This window comes from Siniperca chuatsi, linkage group LG22 (assembly GCF_020085105.1).
Source record: "Siniperca chuatsi isolate FFG_IHB_CAS linkage group LG22, ASM2008510v1, whole genome shotgun sequence".
Classification (NCBI taxonomy): Eukaryota; Metazoa; Chordata; class Actinopteri; order Centrarchiformes; family Sinipercidae; genus Siniperca; species Siniperca chuatsi.
The window spans coordinates 15,997,018-16,013,738 of NC_058063.1; the positions used below are offsets into that span (position 1 = coordinate 15,997,018).

The window sequence follows — 16,721 nt, forward strand, 5'->3', positions numbered from 1 at the left end:
CAGTCTGGATCTGGAAGTCCCACAGGATCTTGGCTCGGACATTGGACATGGAGCTCTATGTATGCTTTTCCTGCCAGCATCTTACGCCCTGCAGTTATGTGCTGGATTGTCTCAGGGGCCTCTTTGCACAGCCTACACCTTGGATCTGGTGTGGTAGATCTGGGCCTCTATTGCTCTGGTGCTCAGGGCCTGCTCCTGTGCAGCCATGATGAGTGCCTCTGTGCTGTCCTTCAATCCAGCCCGCTCTAGCCATTGGTAGGACTTCTTGATATCAGCCACTTCAGTTATGTTCCGGTGGTACATCCCATGTAGGGGTTTGTCCTCCTATGATGGTCCCTCCTCCAGCACGTCTTCCTCTGTTCCCCATTGCCTGAGACATTCCCTGAGCACGTCATCTTAGGGAATGTCTCAGGCAATGGGGAACAGAGGAAGACATGCTGAGGAGGGACCATCTATATATATATATATATATATATATATATATATATATATATATATATATATATGTGTATATATATATATATATATATATATATGTGTATATATATATATATATATATATATATATATATGTATATATATATATATATATATATATATGTATATATATATATATATATATATATATATATATATATATATATATATATATATATATATATATATATATATATATATATATATATGTATATATATATATATATATGTATATATATATATATATATGTGTATATATATATATATATATATGTATATATATATATATGTGTATATATATATATATGTATATATATATATATATATATATATATATATATATATATATATATATATATATATATATATATATATATATATATATATATATATATATATATATATATATATATATATATATATATATATATATATATATATATATATATATATATATATATATATATATATATATATATATATATATATATATATATATATATATATATATATATATATATATATATATATATATATATATGGATATATATATATATATGGATATATGTGTGTGTGTGTGTGTGAGAGAGAGAGAGATAGAAGGTTTTTAATGTGAGTAAGTGTGTGTTTGCATAACATATAGTTTCAATCACTCACCAGCTCAAGTGGCCCCCATGGTGCAGCAGAAGACTGACAGTACTGATGGCGATAAAGACCAGGAATATCTTCTTCTGCGACATCTCTATCTGCTTCACTGGGACTGTGGGAGGTAGAGAAGAAGAGTGAGGTGAATAGAGAACATAAGTAGAGGTAGAGTAGGAAAGCACAAGAACGAGGGCAGGTGGAGGTGTAATGAGAAAGCGAAAATGAGGATCAGGTGGAAGGAAAACAACGGTGAAAATGGGCAATGGGGAATTAAGCAACAAGAGGAGAAAAGGGAGGTTCAGAGGGAGAAAAGATGGAAAGATGAAGGAAGCAAAAATGAGGAGTGGAAGGACAGGAAGAAAAGGGAAGAGAGAAAGCAGCCAAGAGGAAGAGACAGACACGGTGAGGAGGATTTATTCAGCAAATAATGGCCGGGATCCATTAGCGGGAGAGGGTAGTGAGGATTGGCTTTTGTCACTTTGTAATAATACAGTGAATGATACCTTCATTACCTTCCACAGCTGTAATAGTCACATTAATTGTTACACCCTTTTATATTCTCTTGGCTCAAACTGTGGACAGATGGCCCCACACATTAGGTCCTGTCAGTAATGAGGGACATGCATATGTGAAAAACCAACAGCACTTCACAGTCAGAGTGCAATGTGGCAGAAACTCCCCGTGTCACTTGACCCGCACCACCAAAACGCTAGGACAGCTATGGAACCTGGGAAGAAGTCCAAGCCTCCCTCGACGGCATCTCACTTGCATAACAATAGCCGATGTCTCTCCTTGATTACACTGTCCTGTTACCGTCCACACACATGCCAACAGCCATGAAAGCCAGCTCACGTTACTCAAAGCAAGCTGTATTTTACACTGCATACGCCATTTGGTGGATGCTTTTATCCAAAATCATGGAGGAGCATGAGTGCATCAATTTCGAGCATGTACTGTGTGACCCCAGTGGGAAACTACTGACCATGGCAGTGTTACTGCCACCCACTCAAGTAAATGGGATCATTAAGGGTTTGCTGCACAGACTGTGATTTTGGTATGAGAGTATTAACTCTTGCCAAACATACTGGTATTTAGATTTATATTATTGTAACCTGCTTTCAAATCAAACAGAACTGTATCATTTATTTTTTCAAGGCAGAAAATAATAATTATTTTCATTATCTATTAATCTGTCATTTATGTTTCATGTGCAAATTAAATAACTGTGGTCGAAAAAAGTGAGTCCCAGATTCTAAGTAAAATCATGATATATTTCCCAAATAGTAGTAAAGCATTCAGTGAAGAACTGACAGCTGACCTCAGTTGTAGAGGATTAAGAGAGAAACGTGAATGCTGACATTCATTTTTTTAAATTCCAAAACACTTGAACAGCTGGGATTGTGCTGCTTTGATGGCTGGGCTCAGTAGGAATGTGCATAAACACACACGTGCAGGCACATACACAAATGCACAACAACACTAATCCTACTCTGATAATAAACAGACTAATGCTCTCACACTAATTGATGCACAGATTGTTGTAGATGCAGTTTGGTTGGTTTTTGGCTAGTTAATCTTTTGTCAATGTCAATACAGCATGTCCTCTGCCCTACTGATAATAATCTGACCACAATTGTATCTTATATTTTCCTTTTTTACATTTTTTTTTTCAAGAAAAGCCAGTTGGGTGTTAATCTTTATCTTCCACATTACAAATCACAATGATGCAGAATTATCCAAACAACAGTCCAAAACCCAAGGATATTTAATATGCAATGACAAAAAAAGAGAACACTAAAGGGTTAATCAATTGTTATTTTCCTGACGCTTGACTAATGGTTTATGTATTCTCAAATTTCTGCATCATAACTGTTACCAGGGAAACTGGAAACACCAGTAACAAGACATCTGCCCAAGAAACAGGAAATTCAGACTGCTCCTGAAGGCAATACAACCAATTGTCCATCATATTTCAAACTAATTTCAGTGTGTGAAATAGCTCACCCAGCAAGCCCTTGAAAAAGACAGTTTGGCTCTAAGTGCAGGGCTCAATTCTTCTACCAATCTATCCTTTTATATACAGCATGCCAAAATCATTTTCTGCTACAAGTACAAATCGGCTTTGAGAGAAGGTTCTGGCAAGGTTCAGCACATCTGCGTCTGAAAACAACTCACAGTACTTTTAAGGTTCCTTCGTACTCTTTAATAAATAAAATGTTCTTTAAAAATATGCTTCCTCTCTCCCTTACATTGTTCCTGTTTTGTCTGAACACAGTCTGAGTAGTTGGAGATATTCATGTTCATATTTTTCTCCCTTCAGAAGAAGCCATTTGCTGCCATTATATCTTTTACAGCATGAAAAATAACCTCCAGTGAGTTGAAAATTGCCTGAGCTGGATAATCCATCGCATTAAACATGACACCTTAATGTTGTTCTGCCACAGTTTCTGTTTTATTTCTTTTTCACCATGCCAAATCGAGTGTTTTCATTACCGTGCCCTCGTCATATCATCCTCTCCTTACTGTTAATCACCTGACACAGACAGGAGGAGATGAAAGTCTCTGCCAGGACGTAGTCACCTCAGCAACTTCATTGTCCGATCCCTTTGTATTTAGCAAGGGATGGGGCAGCAGTTTGGATTTTATGAACAGCAAAGACACCCCTGAAGGTGTGCTCAGACTGAAGTTAATATCAGAGGTGGCGTGATTGTATTTAAATAAAAGGGAAATTCACTTAAGGTCTCTCAAATCTGTGTGAAAATTGCACTTATACAGAAGCTGGAGGACTCTAATTCAAAAATGTACAAGAGAAATAAAGAAAGCATCTGGATGAAAATAACTTGAATGTGTATTCCAGTCAAAAAACAATCCAGAAGGTGAAAACAAGACTGAGTCTACAGTCATGTTAGGCTAAATGTGTACAGTATGCATAATGTATAATGATAAAGAAAAATGTAAAACTACATGCAGAAAATTGGCTATAACTTTTCCTTTGCAATGAAGGAACATTATCGACATTTTGAAGGCTCTTACTTTCGATTTACCTCCAAATAAGTGTTTTAGATAATCTGCTAAACTAAACTGCTGGCTTGTTTAGAACCTGTCTGATTGTCTGACTGCTCGTGTTTCCTGCAGCATCAGACTTGTAGTGATGTAGTGATGTCACAGTGTTGCCAGATCTTAATAATTCAACAAGTCCTTCAAATTAAATGACAAAATGTTGTCACGTTTGTCCATGCTTCCTAGAACGACACTCAGGTTGCAGTATAATAGTTACTGAAAGGCTGTGTGGTGTTCTAGCACACACACTTCAAAGCAGAGTTGGTCCAGACTGTGAAAAGCTAGCTAATTAACGTTACTGTAATTAATAGTAATTAATATTACTGTTGCATTGATGTGTATGTTGCATTTTACTGGTGTAGATGTTTCAGCTTGAGCTAATTTCAACTACTTTATATACTGTTGGGTAGTTTAATCTACAGAATTGCATCATATTCCACAAGATTATCATATGTTTGCACTATTTGATAATTTACGCGGCATAGCCTGAAAATATCAAGATATTATTCATAAGCTATATCACCCATCCCTCCATCTCCAATACTCCTTAAAAAACGTGTATGAAGTGGAACAGGATGAACTTTTCATTACTATCCTCAGAAATGTCACCTTTTCCAGGTTGGTTACATTTAGTTACACTGGCTTCTTCAGCTCAAGGTTAGGTCCCATTTGCATAGAAAAATGTCACTGTAATACCTGTTTTGAATGAAGCATTAATGAAACGAAGCACAGACTAATCCCCCCTTATTCAAAGAGTAGTGGGATGCTGTAAAATGCAGCACTGCAGCTGATGCTAGGCACTGATAGGACATCTTTAGCACAATGAAACCATGCAGCAGAGATTCAGGGGCTGTTTCTTGTAGTAAGAAGAGCTGGTTCATAGCCCTGAGTGTGTGTGTGTGTGTGTGTGTGTGTGTGTGTGCGTGCATGAGGGGATGGGGGTAGATCATGTGTCACAGAGAGTTAATAAGAAAGGGATTTAAGTGGCTTTCAGCAGACAGACTCGACCTCTCCCCTTCATCCACCCTCATCTGCTGCCATCTTCTCCTCCCTTCACCTCCTCCTTCTGCACCAACACTCTGGCCTCTTTAATTATAATGGTCTTATTAGGTTTCTCTTACGATCGCTGCAGATATGAAAGCGTAGTGAGAGGACATCCGATCCCTCTGTTAGCAGACAATGATTTAGAAAAATATAGGAGAAAAGAAATCTTATTTGTGTATTGATTTAATGGTTAAATGAGGGATAATCCACATGGAGGTGTGTGTTTTAAAGGATTTCAACACATGAAGGTAAAGAACCACCTGATGTGAAGCTTCCTCAGCGGAGGATTTTAACTAATCCTTTAAGGCAGGCCTCAGAATGGATTATCTGTTTTACATCGTGGTCACTCGCCAAAGATTTTAAATAAGAGCATTCACTGGTATTCTTGAATGTTTATCTCTCAGAGGTAAAAGCTCAGGAGGCAAAAGTTAGTCGCTCCCATGTGGTAATTAAAACTGAGCCAGAGCACATGTGCATTTAAGTGTTTTAAGAGTAGAGCCTTTTGAGGCTGATACTGATAAAGCTATTTGAAAAGACTAAAGATCTGATGTTTGTTTTGTTTTACATAAAAAAACATGCCGTAAATAATTTATGGCTCATATTATTTTAGTGAATTTAAGCTTGAAAGTTCATAATTGACCACAGAATGAATAGTTTGACCAAAACAATTATTATGGCAAGGACCACTCAAACTGAAGTGCTGTGATAAAGATATACTGATATTTTGCAGCTGAACAATATACTTTAAAACCAAAGACAATGTTACTGTAAATTTTGAACGGTCAACTTCATTGGAAATCATTTTCAAAATTAACTATCAATAAAAACAAAAATATATTGCTCTTTAATAAATAAAATATAGGTCTCCTTGAAATTACATTTATGTACTACAAATCTACAACAGCAAACTAATTTTGAGAGTTACGTATTCCCACCTGGATTGTTTTTTCAACATAATGTATGTACATATCAGCAAAATGTTCACTGACAACATATTTCATTTGTTTTCCTACAATATCCACTTATATATTCAACCGAATCCATGATCTTTCACTAACCTTAACCAAAGTGCTTCTGTTGCCTAAACGTAACCACAAACGGGAGTCGATCTCTGGTCTCTAGTGTCAAAGTCCCGCGCTTAATGGCTAACATTCACCTCGACTTTCTGCAAACGTAGCACTTCCGTCGCTTTGCCAGTGAACATAATTCAGGCAGCAAATACCTCCTAATGTTTTTGTCAAAACAAATGATTTGTATGTAAATTAGTTTGTAGGAGACAGGGTTGCAAATAATATAAATTGTAGCCTATGAAACATTTATGTACTGCAATTTGTGATAAGACAGTATCAGCTGGTAATATTGGCCTGCCTATATATCAGTCATACTCTATTTAAGATACACTCTGCGCTAATTAGAACCCAATTTTCACCATGGTAGAGTAAATATAAAAATTATGAATATATTGTTGTTAACGTCACATAACTTTTGTCAATAAATCTTTTGCATTCCTATACATGAATAAGTGAATATTTTTTGTTTGTGTGACATTTTGGATTTGAGCTTATTTCTGAGCCCTGGATCTGTTTTTTTCCCTTCTCTGTGTGTGGCTGCGCCTGCTTACAAACACAATGTGCCTTCAGATGGAGATGTGTGAAGGAATTATTCTCACATTCAAACTTTATTTCCTTTCTTTTCCCTGCACTTATTTTCCTTCTGTCCCTTCTATCTTTTTGTCAGCTTGCCTCCATCTGTCCCGGAGGTCTTTTTTTTACGTCACTGCTGCTGCCGTGTGAAAATGTGGTAGCTCCAAAATGTCACCTGTTATGAGTCAACGAAAAAGAATGGAAGAGTTTTGTCTCCTAAGTCTGGGGTGAGTGTCACAGTCCCTGGCTCTGCAGAAATACAGCAGTGAGACAAACAAATAGAGAAAAACACACAGACAAGCTACGGCAACAAACCCGACATGCACTACATGATACAGGAACAAAAACAACAACTATACTCCGCACACACACGTTTACATTGTCACACACACACACACACACACACACACACACATATTCACACACAGCTGACTACAACCTAATGAGCGTATGAAGGTAGCTTCATGCTCAGTCCTCCAGGGCAACAGCAGCTGCTTCGCTCTATGATCTTGTCATCTGTACTGATTTCATGCGATGACCTTTCACCTCTCCTAAGGGACTTTTATACCTCAAATGATCGAATGAGGTTTCAGAAAAATAACAAACACTTTTAGACTTTAAGCCCCCATGTTTTATCAAAGTGAGATTTGTGATCTGTAATTCCTACTTTATTATCATATGGTGTGTCTTTGTGCATCCAAACCAGCCAACATACCAAGCCATGACAAATGATAGCTTATGTACATATGTCAGCTTGTCCCGCGTTTTGCCTCTTAAACACACATACACACACACACACACACACACACACACACACACATATATGTGCACAGCTGTTCAGGGCCCAGCCACCAGGGAGATGACCCATAGTCCAGCCATCAGTAACAGGATGACTGTTGCTGCGGGAGACCAAGGGCAAAACCCGACATACCATCTAACACTGTGAATAGATACACACTAACACACAGAGTCAGCTCTCAGACCCGAGGGGTGCATTAGCATTAGTGCTGCCCTTCAACAGCAATGTGGAAAATGCTACTTTATGTCATGCTAGCAAGCGAGTGATCCTGGGGTAACAGGCTATGTACGCTAACATAAGCAAAAACATGTTCCAACGGCAATTTGAAGCTCCATTCCCAATATTAATGAGAACTTCTGTAACAGTGACAAGCATGGGTTAAAAGGTCAGTTCATACAAACTACTACTACCTATGCTGGAACAAATATTGTACTTTTTACTCCACTACATTTATTTTTAGATACCAGTTACTTTGCAAATTCATATTAATAATACAAAATATAACCAACAAATAAATGATGATTTATTATTATAGGTTAAGATAAGACAAGGCTATATTGATCCCTGGGGGAAATTCAGCAATAAAGTAATTAAAATTAGCCCCACCTTAACTAGCTGCAACATTAAAGTAATATATAGGCTACATTGACGGATTAATAATTAAAATCCAATAATATGATATACATTATTCTGAAATGGGCCATTCTAAATATTTAGTACTTTTACTTTTGGTACTTTAAATATATTTTGATGCTTATACTTTTGTACTTTTGTGGTATTGCTAAGATCTGCATACTTCTTCCACCACTGCGTTTAGTCCTCTGTTAGTCAAGCTCAAAATGCCTTGGATCCTACATTTCCTATAATGCCACTTGATAGTATCATTCCTTATGCCGCGTTTATGTCATAGAGTTATTGTAATTGCCAGTTTCTGACTTGTAAATAGCAATCATGTCAACATCCAACTTCTGAGTATACGGAGGCTTTGACGACTGGGAAACTGAATATATGAGTATATATACTGAGTATATTTCTGAAAGCTTTGACAAATCTGACTTATTGCTTCATAATACGAAAGTTCCTGAATGCCAACCAAACATGGATGTCTCACATCAGCCAAAGACTGTTATTCAAGGAGATTAAACCCAAATTTAACAGATATAGGGTTATATTGTCAATGCACAGTATTTTTAATCCTCACATGATCAACTCTGCAGTCACACAGCTCTCTGAAGTCATCTGATGACGTGAATGCCCGCAAGTCGTAAACATGGACATTTTTCCATCTCTGCCATCCATTCTATATGACATGAATACAGCATTAGCACATTCCTGTCTGCAAAAAGGCCATGTTTTTTGAATTCCATGCCACTGGTTTGTAACACAAGCTGTAGCATCCAAGATTAAACTGAGATTACTGACACAAGACATTATACAACTGTTTTCACAGGCTAAGTAAGCACTCTGTGACTAGTAAATGGACTATGACATAAAATGCTCCTTTAAAAAATGAAACAGCAATGTGTCTTTCCAGAAACCTCAAAATCCAAGTAAACAAACTATCTCTACTACACCTACTACAATATTTCACATGGGAGTGGATGAATCCCAGTGAAAAGGTACTAAACTGTCTCTGCCAACACTTTCAACTGTGATAAACCTCCACCTGCTGAAGAAGGCTGTGGTATATGCCTGAAAGCTTCAGGAATAGCAAAGTAAGTGAATCTTACTGAAGTTCAGAACATTTAGCAGAGTATATGTGCTCCTAAGGACCAAAAATATGAAATGAAAGTTTACCACAGCTTCTTCACTACCCACTGCTGTTTGATTATCAGCTGATAAAGATTCAGCATCATACCTGCTGCTTGCACTCCATTTAAGCAGGTTTCACAGATTTGCTGCTACATAACAAGTGGCAAAATTGGTCCCTGTTACGCTGGATAATCCACAGAAAATACAGTAAACTGTTTTCATTTAAACTACATTTCCCCTATGAAATAGCCCCTAGATTATTCAAAGTAGTGTTTCTGGAAGGACACGTTGATATTGAATTTTTTAATGCTCTGAGCACCACAAATGAAATTCCATCCACCTTGATTGCAATGAAATCTCAAAGTCAGATATTTCAAAACCTGGACAAACAAAACCAAAACATGCATGGCTGGATACAGTAAATCTAGAGGTAAGTTTTAAAGCCCCTGTGGTAGCGACTGAGCACCCGTCCTGCTGAAAAGTCCTTGAGCAAGACACTGGATCCCTCCCAGCTCGAGGGCTGCTGACCCTGAGGTCTGACCTCCCAGTGCAGCCAGGCAATTTTGCGACCTGCAGGGATCAATAGGTATCACATCTGATTATTACTATTTACGAGGTGCAGTGACTCTTGCTTGACTTTGTTTTAAAGGCGTCGAATTTCACGAGGTGACCTTGTTGAAGAATAAAAAGAAACAACAACTGGACAGGCTGAGTCGAGGCTGTGCTGGTAACAGCTGCAGCCCAATACAGAAATTTATCTTGCTGTTAACATCTGCAGCTGCCAATGAGTTACAGCTCAAGGACAAAGACTTTATTTTCTTAATGATTTGAGGATTTACTCAAGAGTGGGACAAGAGTGAAATGCTAAGACCTTTTTTTAAACTATGAAACACATTGTGGAGAGCTACTGTATAAATCATGAGGGGGTGGGGGGAAGATGAATAAAAAGCATGGTTAAGTTAAGAAATGTGTTTATTGTCCAGGAAGGCTCTTTTCTTACGTCTGAGGCTTTATCTGCAGCTATTGTATCTGGCTTGGTACAAAAGGATGACATCCCCATCCATAATCACACCTAAAAGGCTCTGATTGGTCAATTGTTTTTCTGGAAACCAGGGGAAACAGCCGTCACTAAGCACCAGACCTATTTGAATATACTAAATACTGAGGCCTTGACAGTAAAAGCGCTAAAGCCATGTTCAGAACAACATTAGAAATGCATCAAAAATGCAGCTTCTTCATTCATTTCAGTGAGACACTACATTGGCACATCAGGGGTGCCACGGCTCTGGCAAAAAAAAGCGAAGTCGTCCAGCTCAAATTTAGCCACAACACAATGCAGTATCATCCGGCAACTCACTGCATGGCCAAATTTAATACGTGCAAGAAAGTAGATGTCACATTAGAGGATAAAATGTTAAAATGTAAAATCCTTCCCCATAGTATTATAAATAACTATGATTCAAACTCCTGAATGTACTCAAAGTGGACTTCCTGGATCCTTTTATTTTCTCACCAGTATTCTGTACTTACATACTTTATTCACAATGACAGATTTGATTTGGTGAAATCACTAAATTGTTTTAATTTACTTGTCATCCTTGTCTTTGCCTTTTTGAGCAGTGAATCAAAAAATAATACCATTAGCATTCAATGCGTTTCAAAACTCTGTAAGATGTTTTTTCCGTCTCTGCAGGACAAACTTGCTAACTACTTTTAAACCACAAGATGAATTTTGTTACAAGGTCCAATTTGTTGTTATTTATTACCGAAAGCAATTGGGTGTGTGATAAGCAACATTTATCAGTTGGAGACTGGAGCTAAATACAAGCAGCCGATGAACACTGATGCACCGGTGCTGCATCAGTGTGGATCAAACACTTCTTATTTTGTCGGAGCTTTGAGCCAAAGAACATCACAGCTTCTGTCTGCACATGTGCAAAGACTCTTTCTCTTATCACTATGCCCCCACAGTCTCCCTCCAATCCTCATTATTTTAATCTGAAATACACCTCACTTACGTCATCCTCCTCCTTCTCTCCACTGGGCTTTTCCTCTCTCCATCACTCTACCTTCTAAACCTTTATCTTAACAGTAAAGGCAGCCAGGGCTCTCTGGCCAGTGTCTCTATGGTGCTTTTTAAGCATCTGCCCCACCCTGTTCCTGGACCTGTTAGAGACGTGCAGAAAGAGAGATTCAAATCGAGTGTATGTCTGTACTCAAACATGTATGTTAATGTGTGTGTGTACACAGCTGTGTTTGCTTGCATGTGTGTGTGTTTGTGCATGAGTGTGCCTGAGAGAGTCTGGATCATTACTTGTCTGTAGGGTAGACTCCCTGTGGACCAACAGATACATACTTTATCTTGCCCTAAATGACCCCGCAGAGAGAGTGATGAGAGAGCAGTGGAGAGTAGGAGAACTGGGGGAGAAAATGGGGTGAGGGAAGGACAGGGTGAGAGGAGGATGAGAGGGGGAGAACAGGGAGGAGAGGGAGAACAGAGGAAGCGAGAGCAAAAGATGATTTGACGAAAGACGGAGAACAAGAGACTGATTGAGCAGGCAGAATCAACATCGGGCCTTGTACTTGTGTGCTTATCGATGAAAGCCTTTTAGATCATTTCTTACCGGCAAGCGCCTTAAGCCAAATCCAGGGAGAGAACAAGAGGGAGAGACAGAAAACATCAGCTACAGTAGCAATGTTCCCTTTGGCGAAGTCAAATGACAAGCACATCGTCAGTTCTTTCTCTTTGCATAAAAACACACTCCACATCATCTACAGCTTAATACCCACACTGGGATGTGTTGCACTTTGCCTCAACAACATTTTTGTGATAATGTCTGAATAATAACAGCAGCTAAGGTTGAAGGAGTAAAACTTTTAACAAGACTAAAGCTGCCACTATGCTTCATCAGAAGTGCTTGTCGGATGGTCGAACAGCTTCGGGAACCCTCTCACCCCACACCTTTACAACGCTGGATTTGGGGGGTGAGGGAGCTGTGTCCAAATGTTTCTGTAATTTCCTGAAACCGGTGATCCGACATTTTCACCCACTTCACGCCGTGATTGGCCAGCTGTGCAGAGGTGAGAAAAGAGCCAGTGTTTGAACTTCTCTCTCTGGCCTTCTTTTTTCATCCTTTACACAACTACTTTTCACATGCACCACTAAGTGCAACACTATGAATGCTTTCCAGGAGAGACTGTCTGAAAATGTGCGCTGTTACCCCCATATTTAAACAAAATCATGTCTCACCTCTCTAAGACAGCCAGCTTTTCACCTTCCTTTTAACATCCTAGAAAAGAGTACTCTTCTTAACGTTACACAGTGTTTTATAATAGAAATGTGCAGTTATCTGACTGGTTGTAAAAAGAAGGGGGGGGCGTGGTTTAGACTTGGCTTTCCCTTGTTGGTGCACAGGCGGGTCCCAGCCTCTTGGGACACGATTCCACCCATCTTGAGGTGACTGTGCCGTAGGGAGAGGAACCCTACACTTCTTCTGTTAGTGAGTTCTTTACTGACTCCCCATAAATACTACTTTTCCTTGTGGTCATAAGTACGTAATGTCCTCAGTACATGATGTTCTTTATGATATTCCTGTTTCTTTGTATAAGTGTAAGCCTGTTGCAACAAATCTGCAAATTTTTTCATGTAGACAATTGGTCTGCAGGACATCACCTTAAAGTGTTAAGCTTCATGGCCTGCTTGTGTGTGCCTGTGTGTATAATAATTTCAACATTGTGGTAATGATACAGTAAATATATTATATTTTTTGTCTTTTTTTCTTTACACTTGACACTGTATTGTTAGTTTACATGTTGTTAATACTGACCAATCTAACAGCACACATTTTTTAACAACACAGGCGACCACTTCAATTTTCTCCAGGCCTCGGCCAGAAATGAACAATCAAGAGGTTTCTAATTATTCTTGCAGGCCGAGCTGCTACATAATGCCTCAATCGCCACTGCAAAATAAAAAAGCAATTTGGATCATAAGCACCCCATAACACTCAAAAGGTTGCTGTTCCGCTTCTTTAGTCTGGGCCAGCAGTGAGTGTGTGTGTTTATGTGTGTAGGTCAATCCAGTGGGGTGTGTGTGTGTGTGTGTGTGTTTGTACGTTCAGGGGTGAAGCGCTCTTTCAAAATATCACTCCCTCCTCTTTATTTATCTGCATTCATATTCTGCTCAGGGAACTCAATGTGCTTTTGCAACTCAGCTGTTCATTTACATAAGACGCAGGCTTCCTCCTTGCCAAATTAATTTGATGTTCCAAGGCGAAGCCCTAAAGCACCTCCACCAGACGAAATCACAGCTTCCTGCCGGTCTGACTTGCCCGACCTGCTGAGTTCACATCAACTGAGCTAACCAGGGTGTCAAACACTCTTTGCTTTTGTTGCTTCTTTCACAGAACTTCAATTGTAGGTTTTTCCACATAGCCCCCTGTGCCGCTGCTCTGTACTTAAGCTCAGCACCAATTACTAGCACAGAGCTGAGGGAACTGAGCCATCCAGCAGGTTGGTTTGGACCACAGCCTATTTTGTGTTCCTGCTTTTATTGGATGAGTTTATTCTGCTGCAGTGTGCCACTTTTTTCCCCTTCTCGCTAAAGATAAAAGAGAAAGCCCCACTTCATCAGCATGACAAACGAGCAAGATTTATGAATCCAAACACGCCAGCTCTTCTCTCAGAGTTACTGTATATTTTCAGCAGTAACCCCTTACCAAAAACCCCCCACCAGGAGTGTCTTAACCTGGAGAGCTTTGATTCTGCCAGCACCACAGCAGAAAACCAAAAGAGCTGCCTGCATGCTGCAATTAGGCGGAAATGCTGTCACTATTGGAGACAGAAGGAACATTAAAGGCTCCTCAGCATCACAGCGGAATACGTACAAGCTTGTATAAAAAGCTTGTCGGCTTTTATCAGCCAGTTGCAAATGCTACTGAGGAGGACAGACAGACAGGGTGGTCTGTGGTGATTAGTTTAAAAAGAAAAGAACCTACAGACTGGATACAGAGGCATGTAAAGTTGTGGATGAGGCAGGTACTACTGTCAGTGACACAGAGTAATTAAGGATGCACTATTCCCCCTTTCATTAATATCATCAAAATGCATTTTACCCAGAATTTCTACAAAGAATGAAATATCACGTTAAGATGCACGCAGCAAACATAAACTGCAAAACTCCACTTTTGGCTGCCTGACACAGCTGGCCTGCCCGTGTGTAAATACATCGATTTTTCCAAACATATTGATCACATCCCGTATATATATATATACAGCCTCCCCTCATTCCCTCTTTAATACTGTACATCCATTGTCTCACTTGTATAAATAACTGAATCAACAGGTAAACATGCATGCATGTGGTTATAGGGTTATCAGTAATAGTGTTTATAATGCATTTAAGAAAGTCTGCACAATCTCAACATATTTCAGTCCTCTTTTCTCAACATGCTGTAATTACTGTGTGAAGCTTTTACTATGAAGTGTTAAAACATTACTTCTGTTTTTGTTAGGTCTTCATTATACTCTGAGCGTAAGACTTTTGTCTTACGCTAAAAAGACTCTTCCCTACACTGAGATTTTTGTATTGACCGAGGGTCCACACTCACCAAGGGGCCCCATTAAGGAGCCCATAAGATCACACCCTTGTTTTAATTTTACAGGGTTTTTTTACTGATTTAAAACACTCAGTGCTGCATTCTATAAGGAATATTTTTCTTGTATCCCTCTAGTCTGGTGGGATTGTGGTGTTCCTACAGTGTTGTCTGTCTGGTACCCCTTCAAGGGGCCACCTGACCTTCGTTTTGCTTTCCTGTTTTGGTGGACTTGTAGTCTTTAAAATCAAATTTTAAAACACTGAGTGAGGAGATTTAAAAAAAAAATACTTATTTTATAATTAATTTAGGTTGACCCGTTTTTGTCCCATTTTGAATTCGCGCAGTCTGGATTTTTTTGTGCTATAGTGAACAAGGGTTAAACTACTGAAAAACGGAGAGAAAACAACATCTGCTGGTTTTACCGACTAAAATCTTGTTTATTAATAAAGTCAGATCCGTGGCATGCGCTCTTCCTGGTACTGAAGTAATGTTGTAACTGCAGGTTATTGTGTGGATTATTGGCCTGCATGGTCTCTAATTTCACAGTGGTAAACTAGTATTAAAGACTGACCGGCAGAGAACCTTCTTCCTCGTTATCCGGAGAGACTCTGGACACTCTCTATAATATGATATACTGATATCATATGAGAAAAATTTCATAAACTCACTGTTGACTAGCTACAAAAGAAGGTAGCCTATGTTATTATATGATATGATAAATTAATACGATAATAAGATAATGTTGGAGACACCGAATAAGATAATGTTGGAGACGCCACAAGGTGTAAATACAATGGAGAAAAATCATATATTACTATATTACTATAATTACTAATTACTATATAAATTTTACAAATGATATTAGAGATGACATGCTAGAATAGGGCCGACAATAAATAGTCTAAATTTGATTATATCATAAAAAAATGCAACTGTCTCCTCGCGAGTTCTCACGATGCACTGAATGCACTGCATGACAGACAGGAGCCACACAACGTCACTTTCATTGATTGATGATGAAATGTAGGTCAAGCTGAAACGAGCGAATAATTCAACAAAAACAATCAAAATAAATTAAAAAATAACAATTCAACAACAACCGTGTGGTAATGATGGCAGAGAGTTCACAATCCAACTCGGCTGCAGAGAGAGTCATTTGCACTCCGAGCAATCTAAAAAGCCCCTTTTGGGAATACCGTAAAACTTCACCGGTAGCCCACCTTAGAAAGCATGAAAGCCAAAGGTTACCGTTGTTATTTCAACTTGGATTACATTTTTATGAAAAACCGTTTTGATTCTTTTGATCGGTGGACCCTTACGGACTAACAGAATGTAAATAATCAAGGAATGGACACATATTTATGGCCGCTTCAAAGGTAGGGAGGCAACACTTTTTTTTTTGTCTCTCTTGTTTACCATGCCAGTAAATCTGACTGAATTATACTTTGGTGCTCATCGTTTCTGTAAAATGACAATTGAATTGTGGAGGATCTAACTGATCTAACAATGTGTAGCATGTCCATATTAATAAAGGTTTAGACATGTATATTTGTATGTGCAATCCAAGCAGCTTAGAACTAGCTGATGTGGGCTTTAAGAGGTTTTATACATCCAAAGAACTTCTATAAAAACCAGACCCGACATCTAATTGAGATTGGGTTTTTTGGTCAGTAGACGGCAAACTTGTGGAACCTCGCGATAAAG

General features: G+C 38.7%; 1 protein-coding gene across 1 annotated transcript in view; it reads right to left on the bottom strand.

Moving 5' to 3' along the window:
• The window catches only part of gal3st3 (galactose-3-O-sulfotransferase 3), a 37,640-nt gene that overhangs the window by 7,014 nt on the left and 13,905 nt on the right, over positions 1-16,721 (bottom strand). The window contains exon 2 of the mRNA XM_044184616.1: positions 1,135-1,237. Coding sequence (XP_044040551.1) covers positions 1,135-1,217 — 83 coding nt within the window. The 5' untranslated portion in view covers positions 1,218-1,237. The remainder of the gene's footprint in view (positions 1-1,134; positions 1,238-16,721) is intronic.